At 41.1% G+C, this 21276-nt stretch overlaps 1 protein-coding gene across 1 annotated transcript in view; it reads right to left on the bottom strand.

Annotated features, from left to right (window-relative positions):
- LOC109698807 (beta-galactosidase-1-like protein 2) overlaps positions 1–21276 on the bottom strand; it is a 92878-nt gene that overhangs the window by 16395 nt on the left and 55207 nt on the right. Inside the window, exons 6-14 of the mRNA XM_074066310.1 lie at positions 20507–20615; positions 16646–16738; positions 10533–10614; positions 9315–9379; positions 6130–6214; positions 5202–5339; positions 4371–4451; positions 3675–3781; positions 1294–1440 (exon numbers count right to left, since the gene is read on the bottom strand). Of these exons, the coding sequence (XP_073922411.1) occupies positions 1294–1440; positions 3675–3781; positions 4371–4451; positions 5202–5339; positions 6130–6214; positions 9315–9379; positions 10533–10614; positions 16646–16738; positions 20507–20615 (907 nt within the window). The remainder of the gene's footprint in view (positions 1–1293; positions 1441–3674; positions 3782–4370; positions 4452–5201; positions 5340–6129; positions 6215–9314; positions 9380–10532; positions 10615–16645; positions 16739–20506; positions 20616–21276) is intronic.

Below are 21276 nucleotides of genomic sequence, written 5' to 3' on the forward strand. Positions count from 1 at the left end.
CTTGTTCCTTCCTATTATTGCTTATACTCTCTCTTCAACAAAATTAGAAATAAGGGCAAAATAGTTTCTGCTGGGTATTGAGGGGGGGGAGAGGGAGGGGGCAGAGTGGGTGGTAAGGGAGGGGGTGGGGGCAGTGGGGAGAAATGAACCAATCCTTATATGCACATATGAATAATAAAAGAAAAATGAAAAAAAAAAAGAAAAGGTAAGGGGAGCATATGAGTAGCACTTACAGGTGGGAGGCTGAGTCTGTGAGCCAATATGAGGCTCACTGAGGAAACTGAGTGTGGTTTCGGACGTGTTTGAGAAGCCTATGGAACACAGGCTGAGGATAAATTTGGTTGAGATGGTGGCTCACAAACTTTTTTGACCAGGCTAGGCCTCAAACTGCAATCCTCCAATCTATCCCTCCCAAGTAGCAAGGATGACAGGCATGAGCCACCATGTCCATCTAGGGTCTCCCGTTTTTGTTTTTGTTTTTTTTGCCTGGGCCAGCCTCAGACCACAATCCTCCTACCTATAGTCTCTGGCATGGTGAGGATTACGGACGTGCATTTGAGATGGGGTATCACTAACATTTTGCTGGGTCTGCCGTCAAACTGGAAATCTTCTGATCTCTTGCTCCCAGGCAGTTGAGACTACAGGTGTGAACCACCACACCCTGCTTGAAGTCTGAAACTTTTTGAGCATGACAGTGACACTCAGAAAGTTTTGGATTTTGGGTCATTTCATTTTTGAGATTTCTGGGTTAAGGATGCCCAACCTCTTCCAAGCCTTGAAAAAGGATATGGAAAGAAGATGTGCAAAGTATGAAGACTAAGAAACTCTCACCACGCTAAGAGGAAAGAGCTCATAACTTGGCACAAAATGAAGCTTTTGGCCTCTGCTCTGTGGGTTTCTACCTGCACATTATTTGAAAGGCATTTAACTCCTCTGAGGTCTCCCTGCGTGTAGTGTCTCAGATAGGGATTTTAAGAATGAAATGAAAAGAGCCACTGTTAACATGCTATGTAAATGTTACAGGTTGATACACAGAAAGTATAGGAACTACTTAAGCTCTTCCCAGATCTTAAATACATCACCTCCTATAAAACTCATGGAGGTGTCTAAATATGTCAGATGCACACCTGCAATAGCGTATAAGTGAAAGACCACTGAAGGGACAGATGTTAAGAAACACTGATCATTTTTTGAAGGTCAAAAAGATTTGACTATTGCTTAGACATTCGCCTCAGTGTACAGTTGGGGAAAAGTAACAGACAAGTGCTTCCAGGCCTGTTTATTGTCCCCTACCTCACCCCGATCTCGAACATGGCCCCTGGAGGTGAGGAGGCCTGCAGTGGAGATGGTGGTTTCATAAAGTGTGTATCCACAGGACTGACCACTTCCTTGATTCACAGGCAGCTGCTCCATGGAGACTGGCCTGGCAGACTTGGTTGGCTGTGGTACAGACAGAAGCAAAAACCAGGCAGGAGGTTCAGGCTAGACAGAAGAATCTCAGAAAGTGCTACCTGCCAAAGCCCACTTCTCCAGAGGAATGACCCACTACCTACCCCCAGTCTATACACAGGAGTGTCAAAGGCTACATGCAAGGGTTGTCATGCCTAAGCATGGCATAGACATTGTCTTTTTTCAGCCAGGCATGCTGGCCTTCTCCTATAATCCTATCCTTCAGAAGGCTGAGACAGGAGGCCAGCCTGGGCTGCATAGGGAGATTCTGTCTCAAAAAAACAACAAAGAGAAAACAAAAACAAAAAAAAATTATCCCTTTTGTTTTCTAAGCCAACCTCATATTTCTCTGCATATGCTAGCCAGTAAGGTGTTCTTATATTTTAGATGGTGAAGTTGAAATCCAGAAAAGAGTCAGGTATGGTGGTACACGCTTATAATCCCAGTACTCGGGACACAAATGCACACACACAAAAAAGAATCATTTGTGGGCTGTGCTCATCAACTCATGGTAGAGATAAGACTCCTAGACTCCTGATCTCAGGAATTCCAACCCAGCCATACCAAATTCTGCCTATTGTTGGCCTTCTCTTCTTTTCCTTTTTACACTCCTTGGGAGAGATCATCCTAGGCGAGGATTCTAGCAGCTACTGGACACACTCCATCATACACCTGCGTTATAGCACTGGGCGAGAGCCCTCCATGACTGCCTACTCTATCTACTGAACCTCTCCCTCTGGAGGTCCACAGACATTTCCACTGCAGCATCGCCCAAACTATACACACCACACACAACTCCAGCCCACTCTTTTTCCTTTAAGAAAAGTGGGTGACAGCAGAGTCTTGATTATTCTGCAGAATGAAGAAGTTAATGCCTGTTTTGCATTCATCCAGACAAAAAGGAAGAAAGCATGGAGAGTGTCCTCTTTCTCTTCCTCTCCCTCTCCCTCTATGTCCCATGTCAACCAGTCATTATCTCCTTTAGAAGTGACAGACTGCCTGCCTAGCAAGCATGAGGCCCTAAGTTCAACTCCCAGTCTGCCCAAAAATAAAAAAAAAATAAAACTCCACAAGGGCCTGGAGTTATGGCTCAGTAATAGCACACTTGCCTAGAATGTACAAGACCCCGGGATTCCAACCCCAGCACCACAAAAATAACTACAACAAAAAAACCCACAGGAAAATTTAGAAAACATGGCACTATTCCACAGTCCAGCAGACTGTGTCTCTATAATACAAAAAGACAGCCAGAATATATTTAGCAGGTTAGTATTGTCCATGCCAGATATTAACTGATCTGCACACCACCTCTGAGCCTCACTCTACAGATGAGAGCACTAAGACCGGGTAAGGCTGACTGACCGTCCTCAGACTCAGTGCAGAGGACGCAAACCCACATGTCTGACTCCAGAACTGTGCCCTTCAGCATAATAGGGTAGTCCTTGACCACAAGCTGCCTCAGTTTCTCTACCACATGACCTGTGACCCTCCAACCTCTGGGAGTTGTCTAAAACAGTATTTGATAGTACCATTTACAAAACAGTAATATTCAGTGAGTACTACAGGTATAAACATACAGTTTCTCCCCAGGAGAGTGGTTTTAAAATTGTGTTCCCTGGAACCCTATGAGGCTAAGAGAAGGGAGAGGGCTGACCCTTAGGGAGGAGGAAAGTACAGTGCTATAGCACCACCACCCCAGCTCACCTAGCTTACATCTTATGTACTGAACCTCACAATAAAAGAGTCTCTCCAGTAAAAGTTTGAAATCAGTGCCCTAGATCCAGGTAGAGTACCTTCCTTCTTAACCATTTTCCAAGAGCAGAAAACCCCTTCACAGCTGGGTCCTGGCTGAGACTGTTTTCACTCAAATTTCTAATCTAAGTTTTCTTATTTTGCTTCTTCCTCCTCTTCTCTCTCCGTCTCCTCATTTTGTTGTTGTTGTTGATCTTTGAGAACAATGGAGCCCAGGGTGGCCTCAAATTCACAATCCTGTTCATCTCAGCCTCCCAAATGTTGGCATTACATATGTGCACCACCACGCCTGGCTGTCTAATCTGAATTCTTATTCTAGGTTTCTTATTCTGAACTGTAAAGCTGGAAGAACGAGTACTTCTAAGGATTCTTTTTGTTCCCTAATCTAATAATTCCCTGTTCTCTGAGCTAAGCCTTTCACTCCTCTCTTTGCTCAAAGCAGTCCCATGTGTCTATGCCCAGGAAGTGCTTACCTTGTCCAGGTAGGGCAGAATTTCCCACAGCGACACGTACTGTAATAGTGTCACCGTCTTATAGATAGCCCTTGCGGTATATTTTCCTTTAAGGGGTGTGGGAAGGTCTGCAATGAGAAGCACATGGTTGGGCAATCCTAGAATCTGCTCCAACCAGGTATCCTGTTATCCCAGAGCTACCAACTATGAAGGATCCAGTGACAAGGCCCGACTTGCTAACTCCAGGAAGAGTCCAGGCAGGTGCTGAGTGAGCAAGGGTCCTCACAGACCCACAAGCTCTAAGGCAGGTGCCTTGCCATCCTAGAAAGAGAGGCAACTTGTCGCCACCTGCTGGACCAGCAGCTCTCAACCCGGCTGCCCATCTGAATCTCAGTAAGCCCAGGGGGAAATATACATGCTCTCAGATCCTACTCTCCCTCCCCACTTCAACCAGGACATACCTATCTAATAACCCTGTGAAGGACCTGGAAGTTCTACAAAGGATTCCATACACAGGCAACATGGTCTTTTGCTGAGCACCTGGAGAGCAGACCCTGTATCTTGTGCAAATCCCCAGTGCCTACTGATAAAATGAACTGGAATGAACTGATTTCTCCCCAAATACAGCTCCATCTACTTCCTCACTCCCTTCCTCACAGCACAGAGACAAGCAGAGAAGGCTGAGTCACCATTCAGATTGGGATTGTTGGTAGGTACCTAGAACAGAGTGAAAAAACTCTTGAAATACAAAATACTCAGGCGTGTATTCTCCGGCTTCTGTCAGCAGTGCACCATAGTCTGCAAAAATATAGAAATGTATTATTTTCCCCCAAGAAAGCCCCTGGAAAAAAGAGGATCTTAGTACTGAGCAAAAAGACCCTTAATACAGCAGCTTTGGGAGGAAAAAATTGGCATTGGATAAGAAAATTCCATATCCATTAGTCCAAAGTAAGAGATGTCTGCCCAGCTTTGCAAGCCTTTTCACAGGAGACAAATTGCACCAATACCTGGATCTCTAATAATCTCTGGCTGAGAGCCTGAGACTCTCTAATACAGTGGTTTCTCCTCCTTATCCAATTGTTAAGTGAACTCCTTGCTTCCTTTCACCTTTGACTTCCCACTTAATAGACTTGTGGACTGAGGAAGACAAAAGGATACCCTGGTGCTATCAGCAAACCAAGACAATCGTCTGTGCAACAGATGAACAAGATTAACCAACCTGCTATCTTCTCTGCTTACAATGTCCCAGAAAGCCTAGATCCCAGTGTTGGATAAGCTCTAGCACTGTTGGGCTGAGGGCATGGCTCCAGTGCTAGAGCACTTGCCAAGCCAAGTGTGAGGTGCTGAGTTCAATTTCCAGTAGTACAGCAATAAATAAATAAATAAATAACACTGTCAAGAATGAATCAAATCTTATCAATTCCTAGCACATTTTAATGGCAGATCAGATGAATGTTTTCGGAGATCATCCTCAGGGGTCATCCTAAGATGCTTCAGTCTCTCTAAGGTGGTCTAGGTTAAAAATAGTTCTTGGGGTCAAGTACTTGCCATAGTTGGTGACTACAGAATGGTAACCATTCAGAGACTCAGCTCCACCTATGAAGCCAAAGTTGGTGCCACCGTGGAACATATAGAAGTTGAGGGAGAACCGAAGCTTGACTAGCTCACGCACATCCTTCATCAGCACTGCATAGAGGCAGGAGAGATAGGAGAGTTATAGCTTAAAAGAATTCATAGCCTCTCATGGATTTTTAAACCACCTATACCCAAAATCTTCAAGCTCCACCAAGATCTCATGCTCAGAAAACAACATGAGCTGGAATTGATGGGAAGTATTGATGGAATTATTCCCAGGTTCTTTTCCATGGCTCAAAGTCATTTATTACTTTTTCCTCTGACTTTCATATTTGGGTGGATTTTTTTTCTATTATATAAATTTCACATATCAAATATTTGCTTGTGCCCTTTTGTCTTAGACACATGTATGTTCAGCTTAGTGTTTCTTTTTTTTTTCAGCTTAGTGTTTCTAAGCATTTACTAACTTCTGACAGTTACTGACCTGAAATTATGGCACTAGGAACATTCCACTTTCAACTCCATTTTAATGACTATTATCAATTCTCTAGGAAGGACTGGAAAATTAAGAGCAGGTAATTTGGGTCCAGATAATTTTCTACTCCCAATCAACACACCTTCATTGCATTCCCTTATTTTTCAGAGCAATTCATTCTATTACTTGTATAACCTCAATAAAATATAATTAGTATAGAAACTGCTAAAACTTAAATTTCAGTTACAGGGATCTCTACAGTCACTTTACCTGCATAGATGACTGTGAGGTGTCTACTTAATCACACTGCTGTTTATACAGCTGTCACACCTGGGAAACTTCTTACTGAATCACGCATCAGCAGAAAAAAGACAGGCCAGTTCCACTGTGTCATGTGTTCTCCCAAGCAAACAACTAAGAACTCACGATGTGGATCCAGAGAGCGGCGGAGGGCACCCCATGTATCAAAAGAGTTCGCTGTATACACCATCATCAGTATAGGGCTCTGACCCTGACAGTGTGGAGGGAAACAAGTGTTAATTTATCAATTTTTATGCAACTCATAAGCTACAACTTGCTTATAAGAGAACTATAAATTTAGTTCAGTTCTCATACATCACTGTGCAACTCAAGCGTAACCACTGCTTACAAACTGTGAGTTCCACTCTCCCATCTCTCGTCATCTTCCTGGCCTTGTTTTTCCTTGTGTGGTTTCACAGGTCTTCTTGACCATTCCCTGGTAAGAATCAACTGACATTTCATTGTTTCCTTTTCTAGAACGTTCTAGAACTAGAATCTGGAAACTTCTAGAAATGGAATCTTTTCACTCTCTTGAGTGACCAGAATGGAGTTCTAGTAAAGAAATGGCTGATACAAAGAAAGCACTAAAAATGTTCAACAAATGAATTCTCCAAATGTTCGATTCCATTAAAGATTTTCCCAAACCCAGAATTTTCACACATCCTTTAGTGCTCACTCTTCCCTTTGCCATTTCTGAGTCACTTCTAGTTCCTCCATCATTCTGAACTATGGGAATGTACTAGCCTCCCTGTTCAGGCTGGACTCTGCAGTTGGTCCTTTCAGTTCTTCTTCCTCTAGCACTACAAAGCTAATCCATCCTTTCAATTTCTGCTAATGGCCAAATGCTTCCAAGAAAGTTATACACTGCCAACCTTATCCATGTGGTTGATTTTACTTACATTTCTGCCTGGAAATTCCTATATTTAAATTTTTTAAAACTTTATTCCTATATTTAAATTTTTTAAACCCTTATTGAATTCCAAAAATTATGTTCTTTATCTTTTAAAGTTAAACCCCTGGACCACCAAGAAATATGTAAAATAAAGTTAATTAAACTGAAGCCAGGTGGTCCAATCTCCTATAACTTCCTCAGTGTCACAGAATCCCAGAATCATAGTGCTGTATCTGAATGTTTGCCCCCTCCCAATTCACTTGATGAAATGCTCACCCCCAAGATATGGCCCTAAGCAGGTGATTAGGTCATACTGGTGGAGCCCTCATGAATGGGAATAGTGTGCCCTTATAAAAAAGAAGTCCCAGAGAGATGCCTTGTCCCTCCCACCATATGAGGACAGGTGCCATCTATGAACTGGGTGATGGGCTTTCACCAGAAACCAAATCTGTCAGCACCTTGATCTTGGGCATCCCAACCCCTAAAGCTGTGAGAAATAAGTTTCTGTTGTTTGTAAGCTACTGAAACATCAAAATAGTATTTTGTGATAGTTGCCCAAACAGACTAAGACTCATAGGTTTTTATAATAGAAGAACTTTTAGATTTGAGGTTTCTAGTATATTACTTCCCCCTCATGTAGGCACTCCCATCTCTAAATACTGGACCACACACAGGCAATATTATAGCCACCCTTCATTTCTGTGTGATAAAGAGTTCACTGCCAATGAGGGTAGCTCCTTCCGTTTTTGGAGAAATCAGGTTGTTAGAAATTAAAGTACTTAAAATGAGCCAAAAAAATATATGTTTTCTTATTAACTTTTATGCATTGACATTGCGTTCTCTGGTACTTAAAAGAATTTCCTTTTCATATGAAAATACTATAAAATTTTGAAGACGCCTTCAAGTGAGTCTAATCTTTAATATGAGACTCACTTCTGGTTCTTTTTGTTTATTTTTGCATAACCCTTAAACCGTATTTGCTGTAAGTATTCCGCTTTGTTAAAATACCACCTAAAACCATAATGATCTGAGCAGAAAACACAAACAAAAAACTGGAACACTTCAGTGTGTTCTTACCAGGATGGAGAAATGTAATGATGTCATTCCTACCAATAAAACTCAGCTTTTCAAAGCCACTGGCAGTGGATATGTTAGATTTGAATTAGGTAAGGCATGAGGTCAACTCATTTTGAAAGGCTCTTTCATGTAACATGCTGTCAAGCTAATCTCCTCCTTTCTGTATTTTGACCCTGGAGCTTTGCTGATTTTGTTTTTATTTATTTATTTGTGTAATGGAGAATGAATTCACTTGAGTCATGTCCCCAGTCATTTTTTTTTTTTTTTGCTGTGGCTATTTTTCTGATAGGATCTCACATTTTTGCCCAGACAGGTCTTGACCACAATCATCCTGCCTTTACCTCCAGCATATCTGGGATCACAAGTGTACACCACCACAACCAGCTTCTTGACTGAGATAGGGGTTTCGCTAACTTTTTGGCCAGACTGACCTGGCCTTAAACTGTGATCCTCCCAATCTCTGGCTCCCAAATAGCTGTTTTGATTATAATTTTAGTGCAGAGACTGTACAATTAATTACTCCCTGTTGAGTTTAGCCTAGTGGAATCTAGAAGATCCCATTCTTTTCAACAGTTTTATCTGGATGCTTAAAAAGCACAACTTGTGTATCTTTTCTCAAGAGGATACGAATCAGAACAAAGGCAATAGCAGGGCCCCTCTGCACCATGGACACACCTAGACATAGCCTCTCCAAGGGTGAGAAGCACATCTGTTCGATCATCAGTATGTACTAAGATCCTAGCCAAAAAAATAGTCAAAAAAGTGTTAATTTCAATTTCTAAATTTGAAACATCTAACTTCTCAACTAGCTCAAGTTTTAGCTCCCCTCAATTACATGTGTTAGAGAGGATTCTCACTGATAGAAAACATACCAAAAAATCAGGGGCTCAAAAGCTCTGCTTTCTGCCTATCTTCAGTTGACATTACAACATCTATTGAAAGAATAGTATTTTTTTCATGTTGCTCTCTCTTGGTCGAGTATAAGAAATGCACTGAAGGGCTGGTGGAGTGGCTCAAGTAGTTGAATGCCTGCCTAGCAAGCATGAGGTTTTAAATTGTATTTAAAAAAATTTATTTTTTTAAATAAGTTTAAAAAATTTTTTTAAAGAAATGCACTGAATACAAATTACAGTGGACTCTAATGCTGTGAGGTAAGGACCATACACGTAGGTGTGTGAATTTAATTTAGTTGGACCTTCACCCACCTAGAACCAGCATTTAAGGGCACAATAGATTCTAGTATTAGCAGAACTAATCACTACTGAGAATCTTCCACAAATGAGCTAAGAAGTCCTGGCACGGGCAAGAATCAACGTATCTCCCATCTCTGAAATGTCCTTACCTGAATTGAAAGAAGATCCTGATAAGTTTTTTTCTTTATATTCTTCATGTGGACAGTGGCCAGCACTGAAGAGAGAGAGAAGAAAACTGCATGAGGTCCTGCCATGAGTACACAGGGCAGAAGTCACACACTCCAAGACTGCAGAGCTAGGGCCCATTCCTTCAGCACACTCACCTCTCAGACATCTCACTCTAACGCAACATGTGGCTAACAATAAAGATGTGATCCTACACTTTAATCCACATCTGCAATATATAAAAGGCTTTCAAATACATCCCTTTATTTATCATTTATAGTCAATGACCCAGAAAGCAAAATGGACATGACCCTGGTGAACAGTTGAAGCCATATGAAGGAACTGGCCCAGAGAGGTGAATTGCCTAGAACTTGACTCTAGGGTCTCACTGATGCTAGGTACATATGCTCCACTACTGAGCTACATCCCTGACTTCTAAGTCACAACACTGCTCTAACTCTCCCACTTACATAAGACAGGGAAGGGCCACCAAAATGTGCGAGAGAAGAAGATGGATAGGAGGGAAAGTACCTAACACAATAGCTTGGATAAAAAATTCGAGAAAACATATTTATTTTATTTGTTTATTTATTTAATCACTTATTTATTCTCTGTGGTGCAGAAGATTGGACTCCCAGAGCCTCAAACATTCTAGGCATACACTCTACCACTGAGCCTCATCTCAGGCCTTTTCTATCTCCACTTGTCTGCATGTTACCTTCATCCATTTTCTTTCTAATCAGCTCGCTTCCTCCTTGTAAACCTATTCTGTATTTCCCCACTATTTTGCCTGTTTTGTTTTTTGCAGTGCTGGAGGTAGAACTCAGAGTCTCATGCAAATTAAGCAAGTGCTCTACCACTTAGCTATACCCCTATCCCCCTACTGCCTACATTCCCAGGACCCCAGGGCTGGTCCATAGTGGTACTACTTCAATACTCATCTACTCTCTGCTGCTCAATCAGACCACTGGGCTCAGCCAGGACCCTCTCTGGGACATGCAGGGGTTGAGGAGATGGAGTAAGTGTTCTGCACTGCCAGTGCTGTGAGGGTAACAGCTTGTGGGGCAACAAAGTGTGGTCCAGCTTCCTAACTCACTTTGCCCACAAGTCCCTGCACCATGAAGCCTCATCCATGGTAGAGAAGGACTCATGCTGTTGCAGACTTGACTAGTGCAGAAAAGAAGGCAAAAGCAAAACTGTACCATTTTTTAAGTTGCCGTTTCTCAGTTCGAGTCCGTTATCTGCAGTCATGAGCAGCACCGAGATACCTCTTGTCACCAGGGCCTAGGGAGAAATTCTGTAAGGTAAATAGACTATCCCTGGTCCCATGGGATTGCTTCTGTCTGGAAAAAAAATTTATGGTAATAAAAATGGTAGAATGAAGCTGAAGCATGGAGAGGAAGGTCTAATTCCCCATTAAACTGCTTGTAAGTTAGGAGGTTAAGAAGCAAATACCATCCTTGCCTTGGTCACACTGAGCAAAGCCAAAGAAACATTGCAAATCCCAAACCTTGTAGAAGAGGCAATTGGACTATGTGCACTTACAGTGCTTTCCCCTGAGGACCTGAATTCTGGGGCTTCTCCTGTGTGGCACAGAACTTAAGACGAATACTCTCATCCTCCCTGTCACCCAAATGAAACAAACCCCACAGGCCAAATTTACAGGACATAAACCCACATACTACAGATGACTTCCTTTCAGTCAATGGCAAAGGCAAACGAGTTATGTCTTAGTCCAGCCACTGGCACACTATTTGCTACATGAGCCTTAGATGTTCCTACTTCAACTAGAAATAAATCAAGGGAAATTCTAAATCAAAAACAGAAGGAAGAGACCAAGGGGTTTATCTAACTAAGGGATAAAACACTGAAACTGTGGTCACGGGGACTAAAAGAAGTCACACTTATCCCCTACTGGGTCTTTTGGATCAAAATACCACGAAAGTGAAAGTATTCTTGCAACTAACCCTTGAGCCTTTTGCTGGGTATCAGGAGATGGTTTGTGAAAACTAGGGGAGGCAAGAAGTGACTCCATGAGAAGAGCCAGAATGTCCTATGAGTCAGTGTCACCCCAGCCCATCTCTGTAGGTCCTGTGAGAATAGTACTTCATCTATGAAGTAGATGAGTGACATGGCTTATTGGCAGGTAACTATATAACATATCCAAACTAGAAGACTTGAGAATGAAAGAAGATGGTAATAATTATTCTTGTTTGGGAATGTCCCAAACAAGCCAAGATGTATGGTTCACCTACAAAGTTACACAGATAAAACAAAAAGAGAAATGAATTCCCCCATGACACCAACACACAGCTAAAATATGAAGAAAAACCCTAAAATTCTGTCACTTTAGGGGTCAAATATCTTGTTGATATTTGAGATGTTCTTATTGTGTTGTCAGGGCTTCATTGGGGAAGGGGAGGAAATGTATGATTCATAACTCACGTGGATAGAAACAGATTCTTTGGACTGTTTTTATGCCAGTGATCACAACTAACCAAACTAGATTAAATACTTATTCAGAGATATAGAATACATAAGGTAGAACTTGAAGAACCCAGGTCCAGAGAGGAAGGGAAGCTGGTATGTGGCACTGCTTTTCCCAGGGAACAGTAGCTGATGCCCAAAAGATTAGCCAAGATCTGAGAAGCTAAACAGGCTGCCAGCAGTTTTATATCATTTGGGAAAAGGAAGCACAGTTTGATGACTACCCCAGAGAAGGGATATGACAAACCCTAGGCTTTCAGTGAGTACCTAAATGGCAACCTCTAGAAAGAAGAGTAAGAATTAAAATAGCTCTCACAAGGAATAGAGGCTCAGTTTCAAGACATTATAAATGCCTGCAGAAGCAAAAATAAATCCATGTGGGAGATGACTAAAAACCTCAGAAGATCCCAATGTTCTCATAAATAAATATCTGACATTGAATAAAAAATGATTAGGCATAGCATAAAAGAATACTTTAAAGAAACCATGAGAAAAATCACTACAGAAACAGATCCCCAGAAGATCAGATATTAGGTTTATTAGGCATAGATTTTGAGCAAGATATAATTAATATGCTCAAAGAATTAAAGAGAAATAGAAACAAGGGATCAAATAAAAATTTTAAAATCAAGTTTTAAAATACTTGGAATTTGAAACTTAATAGGAAGAGTTTAACATCAAATAGGCAAAAGACAGTTTAGAAGCTGTACATGGTGGAGCATGACTGAAATCCCAGCATTTAGGAGGGTGAGGCAGGAAGATTATAAATTCAAGAAGGGGAAGGAGGAGGGGCAGAAGACGAAGAGTACAAGAAGAAAAAAAAGGAAAGATCACTTAGAAGAAATTATTCAGTCCGGGGATGTGGCTCACATGGTAGAACACTTGCCTAGCAAGCAGGAGGCTCTGTCTTCAAACCCCTAGGTCCTAAATTCAAACTCCGGTGCAAAAAAAAAAAGAAAGAAAGAAATTATGCAAAGAGAATGGTAGATATGTGGAATATGGATGAAAACATCTAACATTTGTATAATTGAAATACCTGAGAAGAATGAAAACAGAGCACATAAATGTTGAGAATTTTCCAAATGGATTAAGGACCTCAAATCACAAATGGATTAATGATACAAAACATGCAAGCTGGATAAGCAAAAAGAAAAACACATCTAGGATGGGCTTGATGGCTCACACCTGTAATCCCAGTTTTCTGAGAGGTGAAGATCAGGAGGATCCAGGTTCAAGGCCAGCACAGGGAGAAACTTAGCAAGGCTGCATTTAAACAAACAAGCTGGGCATAGTGGTGCTCGCCTACGATTCCAGCTAGGCAAGAGGCACAGATGGGAGGATCAAGGTCTGCTGCTGGTCCCAGGCAAACACATGACCTGAAAAATAGCTATAAAGCAAAAAAGAGCTGGAGATGTGGCTCAAGTGAAAGAGCACCTGCCTAGGAGGTACAAGGCCCTGAGTTCAAAAACCCCAAGACAGCCAAAAAGAAAAAAAGAATTAGAGAAAGTGTTGGTACTGTGACTCAAGTGGTGGAGCACCTGCCGAGCAAGCATGAGGCCTTGGGTCCAACCCCTGGTACTGCCACAAATAAATAAAAAAATAAGAGCAGCCAGAAGAAAAGGAAAATTTTATCTTCAAAGGAACAATAATTATATTGATACGTGACTTTTCTGTTTGTTTTGAGACAGCATCTTGCTACTTACCACAGGTTGGCCCGGAACTCATGTTCCTCCTGCCTCAGCTTCCCAAGGGCTGGGATTACAGACATGTACCACCATCAGCAGTACATGACTTCTTAACAGAAACAGTGGATGCTAGAAGAATAGTCACAGAAAGTAACTGCAACCTAGGACGCTACAAATAATGAATATCCTTCAAAAATAATGGTAAACTAGACATATTTTCAGACCAATAAAAGGTAAAAGAGTTTGTTACCAGCACACCTGCAACCAAGAAAATATTAAAGGTGAGAAGTAATAAGAGAAATGAAAGTTTACAGATATGGGGGAAAAGAGCGACAAAAAGTAAATTATTAGACTGAGGGTATGGCTCAATGGTAGAGTGCTTGCCTAGTATGTGTGAGACGCTGGTTCCACAGCCAGCACCACAAAAAAAATCTAAATGACTACTCTACATAATAAAAATAATAGTGTCTTATGAATAAAAAATGTACATAACATTAAAACAAATGACAATGGTACCTAAGTTGACAGGGAGAAAATGCATGTAAACTATTCTAAAGAGTTCACTCTCCCCTGAAATTGCCAAACCTATCAACATAGATGCTAATAATTCAGGGATGAAAATTTTAATCTGTATGAAAAACTAAACTAAAAGGATGGTTAAAAATGTTTATCAATCTAGTAGAGGAGAAGAAGAAATAATTTTAAAAAATAGTCGATCCAGGAGAAAGACTACAGAAGATGGAAAGATCTCCCATGCTCATGGATTGGTAGAATCAACATAGTAAAAATGGCTACACTACCAAAAGCAATCTACATGTTCAATGCAATTCCCATCAAAATTCCAATGACATTCATGACAGAGACTGAAAAATCTACCCCAAAGTTCATTTGGAAACACAAGAGACTGCGAATAGCCAAGGCAATACTCAGCAAAAAGAGCAACGCTGGAGGTATCACAATACCCGACTTCAAACTATATTACAGAGCCATAGCAATAAAAACAGCATGGTACTGGCACAAAAACAGATATGAAGACCAGTGGAACAGAATAGAGGACCCGGATATGAAGCCACACAACTGTGCCCACCTTATTTTTGAAAAAGGCGCCAAAAACATATGATGGAGAAAAGACAGCCTCTTCCACAAATAGTGATGGGAAAATAGCTATCTGCCTGCAGAAAACTGAAACTAAATCTATGCCTGTCATCCTGTACCAGTATCAGTTCAAAGTGGATTAAGGGCCTTAATATCACATCCAAAACCTTCCAGTTAGTACATGGAAGAGCAGGGAATACTCTGGAAGCAATAGGTACAGGCAAGGACCTCCTCAGTAGAGCTCCATCAGCTCAGCAACTAAGAGAAACGACGGACAAATGGGACTACATGAAATTAAAAAGCTTCTGCACAACAAAAACAATGGTCTCTAAATTGAAAAGACAACCCACATATTTGCTAGCTATACATCAAAGAACTGATAACCAGAATGTACAGAGAGCTCAAAAAACTAAACTCCCCAAAAATCAATGAACCAATAAAGAAATGGGCATCTGAACTAAACAGAACTTTTTCTAAGGAAGAAATCCAAATGGCCAAAAAAACACATGAAAAAATGCTCACCATCCCTGGCCATAAAGAAAATGCAAATCAAAACCATACTAAGATTCCACCTCACTCCTGTTAGAATAGCCACCACCAAGAACACCACCAACAACAAATGCTGGCGAGAATGTGGGGGAAAAGGAACCCTCATACACTGCTGTGGGGAATGTAAGCTAGTGCAACCACTCTGGAAAACAATATGGAGGCTTCTTAAAAAACTAAACATAGATCTGCCATATGATCCAGCAATCCCACTCCTAGGGATATACCCGAGGGGATGCAACTCAAGTTATTACAAAAGCACCTGCACACCCATGTTTATTGTAGCACTATTCACAATAGCCAAGCTATGGAAACAGCCAAGATGCCCCACAACCAACAAATGGATGGAGAAAATGTGGTGTTTATACACAATGGAATTTTACTCAGCCACAAAGAAGAGTGAAATTTTGTCAATCACAAGTAAATGGATGGAACTAGAGACCATCATTTTAAGTGAAGCTAGCCAGGCTCAGAAAGCCAAAAATCACATGTTCTCCCTCATATGCAGATTATAAACCTAAAACAAATACAGTAATATTATTGGACATGAGTCACACACTAAGGGGAGAACACACATGGGAGAAATATAGAAAGGAAAGGAAACCTGAAACTTGAATGTGGTTGATGTGCTCCCTGTTGAGGAGCAAGTAAAGTAATCTTAAATTGGCAGAGGCCTCTATGGGAAGGGGACCAAGAAGTAGTGAAGAGATCTGGTAGAAATGAGCCAATGTAGGTTGTAATACACAAGTGCATGAAGCAATGCTAGGAATCTCTCTGTATAGCTGTCTTTATCCCAAACTAGCAAAAACCCCATGTCTTTCTTATTATCTCTTATGTTTTCTCTTCAACAAAATAGGAGAAGAGGGTGGAACTGGTTCTGCGTGGAAGCAGGGAGGAGAGGAGAGGAGTAGGGGGGAGGTGGCACAAACAATGTATATACATGTAAGTAAATGTAAAAATGATAAAATAAAAGGAGAGGAAAAAAATAGTCGATCCAAAAGAACAAAAAGAGGAAAAAGGAACCACAGAACATGTAGAAAAACAGAAAAATAACAAATGACAGATTTAAGTGCAAATATATCAGCAATTACACTAAATGCAAACAAACCAAATTCCTCATTTATAAAACAAGAGTTTTTATAATAAATTAACAAAATAATTTCTATATACTACTCATAATATATGTACCCGAAATTGATGGATATAGGAAAGCTGGGAGTAAAAGGAGAGAAAATTTTACATTAGACAAACATCAACCAAAAGAGAGTTCTGATACCACAGAAAGGAAAGATCTTAACATCACTTTTTGCCTTGCATTAGAGTTAATTGGGCTGGTTCCAGCCTCTCTTTAGAATATAAATGACAATCAGAAATGAAACCGAACCTTATCTTCGTATCTCATTGTTCCATGGGAGATACAGGGACTTAGGATACATTTGCTTCACAAAGTAACAAAGTGAAAAAAAAATGTAAATATGGAGAAAAATTAAACCAGCACTTACCTTTTCTACATATGACATGTATTTCTTATCCAGATTATATGAACCGTATTCATTCTCGACTTGCACAGCAATGATGGGACCTCCCTGGTTATACTGAGAGTCAAGCAGATGACTGTTTGAGTGAGGTTACTGAAGGGAAAAGACTGGGTTTTCTGAGTTTACTAAGCACACACATAAAGATAACACACTCCTAAACTCAACACCAGGCTACACTACACTTCTGTCAGTTTCTCTCATTCAACAGCCAGTGTTACTCCTAAGAAGTCAAATGCTCTCAGAATCCTACTGTGAATAATTTATTCCCATTATTTTCCCCTGATTCAGAGCCTCACACTTCCACTACCATCCTCCCACCTTAGCCCCAGTTCAATGAATGAAAGGCCCCTGGTCCTATCTAGGGCTATCTCACTTCCTGAGTGCTGGATCTCATCTCCTTTCCACTCAGGAAATTTGCTCTTTGGAGGAGTTCCTGTCTTCTGCAGCTCTGTTCCTTTCTTTATGGAAAACTGTCATTTTGTTTAAATTGATTTAAGGCCCTACATTAAAAATAACTTACCTGGACCAGAGCTCCCTCCAGTTACTACCTTCTCACTCTCCTCATCTTCATGGCCAAACTTAGTGAACTATTTCTTCTTGTCTAAATCACTTCTGACATTTCCACTCTTTCCAATTCACCTAAATTGCTAACACGGCCTTTCTTTTTTGCTAAATTCAAACAAGTTTTAGTCCTAATTTAACTGCACTGTCAGTAACATTTGACACTGGACCTCTTTGTCCATCCCATCCCTTGTACTAAACAGGTCTTCTGTAACATGTTCCCTTCCTGGGTCCTGGCTCTCTTCCTCAGTCTACTTTGGGAGCTTCTCTTGCCTCACCCACCTCGTAATGTTGATATTCTTCTTGCCTGTCTATTAATCCCAACTCAGAGCTGGATTGTTTTCCCTTGTCCCCTCTAAACCATGCCCTTTTGCAAATAGCTTCAAAGTTTCCCTCCCTACTTGTTTTTGTTTTGTTTTGTTTTGTTTGTCAATGTGAACATGCTCAAATCATTCCCTATCTTTACAGCTCTCTCCACTGAAAGTCCCTGTCACCTAAAGCATTTTCTCCCCATATCTTATACCTGTCACATCCAGTCAAATTTCATTGTGCCTATTTGCACCTCCTCAACCTTCTCTTAGGAGCATATGGGATGACCATGAGGTGCCTCTCCTGGCATGTAGAAATAACAGAAAGACTGTTGACCTTTAATAAACAAGCTCCATGCCAATGATACAGGTAGCAACACGGGCAACTAGGACTCAATTGTGACACACAAAAACATGACCCTGTAACCTAGGAGAAACTGTGCATGGAGAGAGATGAAACGAAAGGGTATTTGACAAGCAAGTAATACCTGGCTGTAATGTACCCCAACCAGAGAGAAAGAGGACACAGTGTCCTTTAAAACCATTAAATCACATATCCCGTACTGACACTGAAAGACTTTTTAACACCTGCTTCTCCCCCCTCCCTTCCCATCCATCCAGCGAAGATTCCAAAGCAGAAAAGATGAAAGATCCAGAAGTTGAAAGTACCTGGAATTATCTGAAACAAGAACCCCTGAATCTAATAAATACAACTGAAAGTTCTAAACAAAGGTACCCAGTAGTGAGAAGCGCCCAAGCACAAGGCCAGAGTAAGCGCTCTGAGCCTTCCTGACATCCGCAGACCTGGATGAAGGCTCACTTAGCAGTTTTCTCCTTGCTAACTGAGTTCTCCAGGCAGGAGTCTCAAGACTAAGTCCCAGTTAGAGAAAGTAAGCATGTGTCTAGCAATGCCCAGTGGAATTTCATGCAGTGATGAAAATGTTTGATATTTGCACTGTCCAATATAGCAGCCACATGTGGCTATTGAGCACTGGAAAAGTAGTTAGTATGACTAAAGAACTGAATTTTTTATTTAATTTAATTTTAAAAGGCACAAGGCTATGGCCATCATCTCAGACAACACAGCTCTGTTCTCTGTAAAAGACTGTATCTTCTGTCTCCCAAATGGCATGCTGACTTATGTTGTGTTTAGTCATTTAAGAATTTTGGGATCTAGAGGCCAGTGGCTCACACCTGTAATCCTAGCTACTCAGGTGTAGCTAGAAGGTAGAGATCAGGTGTATCTCAGTTTGAAACCAGCCAGGGCAAATAGTTCAAGAGATCCTGTCTCAAAAATACCCAACACAGAAAGGGCCAGCATAGTGGCTCAGGTGGTAAAGTACCTACCTAGCAAGCATGAGGCCCTGAGTTCAAATCCCATGCTGCCAAAAAAAAATACCCAACATAAAAAAGTGCTGGCAAGTGGCTCAAGTGGTAAAGTGCCTGCATAGCAAGCATGAGGTCCCTGAGTTCAAGCCTCAGTACTGCCAGGAAGAAAAAGAATCTGGGGTTTTTTTTGGAGGGGAGGGGAGAGAGCTGGGACAGGGTCTCAAAACAACAAAACCAAAATCAGAATTAAAAGAGGACTAATAAGATACTTTTTTTTGAGACAGGGTCTCTCCATGTAGCCCAATCTGACCTCAAACTTGTGATCCTCCTGCCTCTACCTCCTGAATGCTGGGATATCAGATGTGTGCCAGCCTTGTGAGTTTTAATGGCTTCCCTGGGTCTAACTCTGGGATACTCTTAGTGTTAGAAGTCAAATCTGTTCCTAACAAATTCACACCATGGGAAGCTTTCTTCTAGTCATGTACAAGCCTTGGCTTACCTCCATTCGCTCTGATTTCTCCCTCTCATGATTACTGTGAGGATAAAATAGGCTAGTTCAAAGTTTAGTACCTAACAAATGTTATTATGTACTTGTTACTCCTCTCTGTTCATTTTGTACCTCGGTGCTCCACAACCTGTCATGGGGTTATGTCCTAATGGAGCCATCCTAAGTTGAAAATACCATTTGGTCCAAAATGCATTTAGCACACCTAGCTTACTGAGCATCGTAGCTTAGAAACAGTGCACTGCAGAGTACCTGTTGTTTCCCCCTTATGATTGTGGGACTGATTGGAAGCATGGTGAAAGGATTTCATACCACATTATCATTAGCTCAGGAAAAGATCAAAGACCAAAATTCAAAAGATGAAGTACAGTTTCCACTGAAAACATAACTTTCACACCATCATAAGGTCGAAAAATCTTCAGTTGAACTGCCTAAGTTGGGCATCGTCAGGATATGGTTCTTTTTTATGTCTTCCAACCATTTTAGAAAGATAATGGCACATTGCTTCTTCTTAAATACTGAGGATGCATGACACTGATTTTATTGCTAAGAAGTAAAATGAAAGTCAGATGAATCACTGACCTAAGGTTGCCTTAATAGCTATTATTTGTAGAGGATTGGTATGTAGTTGTCTTTGAGAGATAAATAGGATATTTTTAGGCTAATTGTTAAACTCCCATTTATAGTGCTACAGAGAAAGAGTAAGTAGTGGGCAATACAAAGCAAAGATACACAAAATGTCCTTCCAAGTGTCCTACCAGGAAAAAGGCAGATCTTAGCAAGTGAGCAATCAGTGGGGTAAAGGTAAAACAGCAGAGCAATTAAACTCTGAATCTTCTTCAATTTTCTTTTGAGACAAGATGTTATTACATAGTTCAGGCTGGCCTCAAACTTGAGATCCTCTTGTCTCGGCTTCCTGAGTGCTGGGATCACAGGTGTATGCCACATGCCTGGCTGGCTAAGACCTGATGTTTTAAGATAAGGAACTGAATTGGTGATTGCTAACACGCTGTTGCCCATGCTCGCGGCTTCCGAGTGTGTGGAAAGTGGTAAGCCTTATTCAGGAGCTCAATTTGGGCAGTCACTTCCCTTAGTTGTGGAGATGGGGGGGCTGGGTTTTACCTGGAGTAACCGTATCCGGGGAATCAGCTGATCAAAATAGAGATTCACTGCTCTAGTGAAGCCTTTATAAGTTGTCCGCAGTTTCATTTTGGGATCCTTGAGTAACCAGCTAGGGTTGAAAAGGTGAGACTCAGACTTGGGATGGGACACAGTGATAAGAAATGTTCAAGAATAGGGGGTGAAAACACAGACAGCCACATTTGCTCAGTCACACCAAACAGTATGATGTGAGAGTTTAATCCAGCTTCATGAAAGAGTAGTGTATGCCAGCTACAAATAGCTAAGCACCACAAAACACAAATAGGTACAATGATGATCTAAAACAGAGTTCATCAAACTCCAGCCTACAAGCCAAGTCACACCTGCTGTCCGTTTCTGTAAATAAACTTTTATTGGCACACAGCTACATCCAATTTTTACATACTGTTGTGACAGCATCCATGCTACACAGCAGTATTGAGTAGTTACAATAGACTATCTGTGGCCCACAAAGCCTAAAATAAATTTACTAACTGGTCTTTGACATGAAGTTTGCCAACCTCCAGTCTAGAATGAGACTGTTATAAAGCTATCTAAAAGTTAAGAGATAGAGCTGGCAGAGTGGCTCAAGTGGTAGAGTGCCTGCCTAGCAAGCACAAAGGCCTTAAGTTCAAACCCCAGTACCACAAAAAAAAAAGTTAAGGTAAGAGATAAGAGATAGAAAAAGTTAAACATTATAGAGTTAGATAGAGAGGGGGGATAGGGAGAGAAAGGGAAACAGAGTGAGAGAA

Source organism: Castor canadensis, chromosome 2 (genome assembly GCF_047511655.1).
Source record: "Castor canadensis chromosome 2, mCasCan1.hap1v2, whole genome shotgun sequence".
NCBI lineage: Eukaryota > Metazoa > Chordata > Mammalia > Rodentia > Castoridae > Castor > Castor canadensis.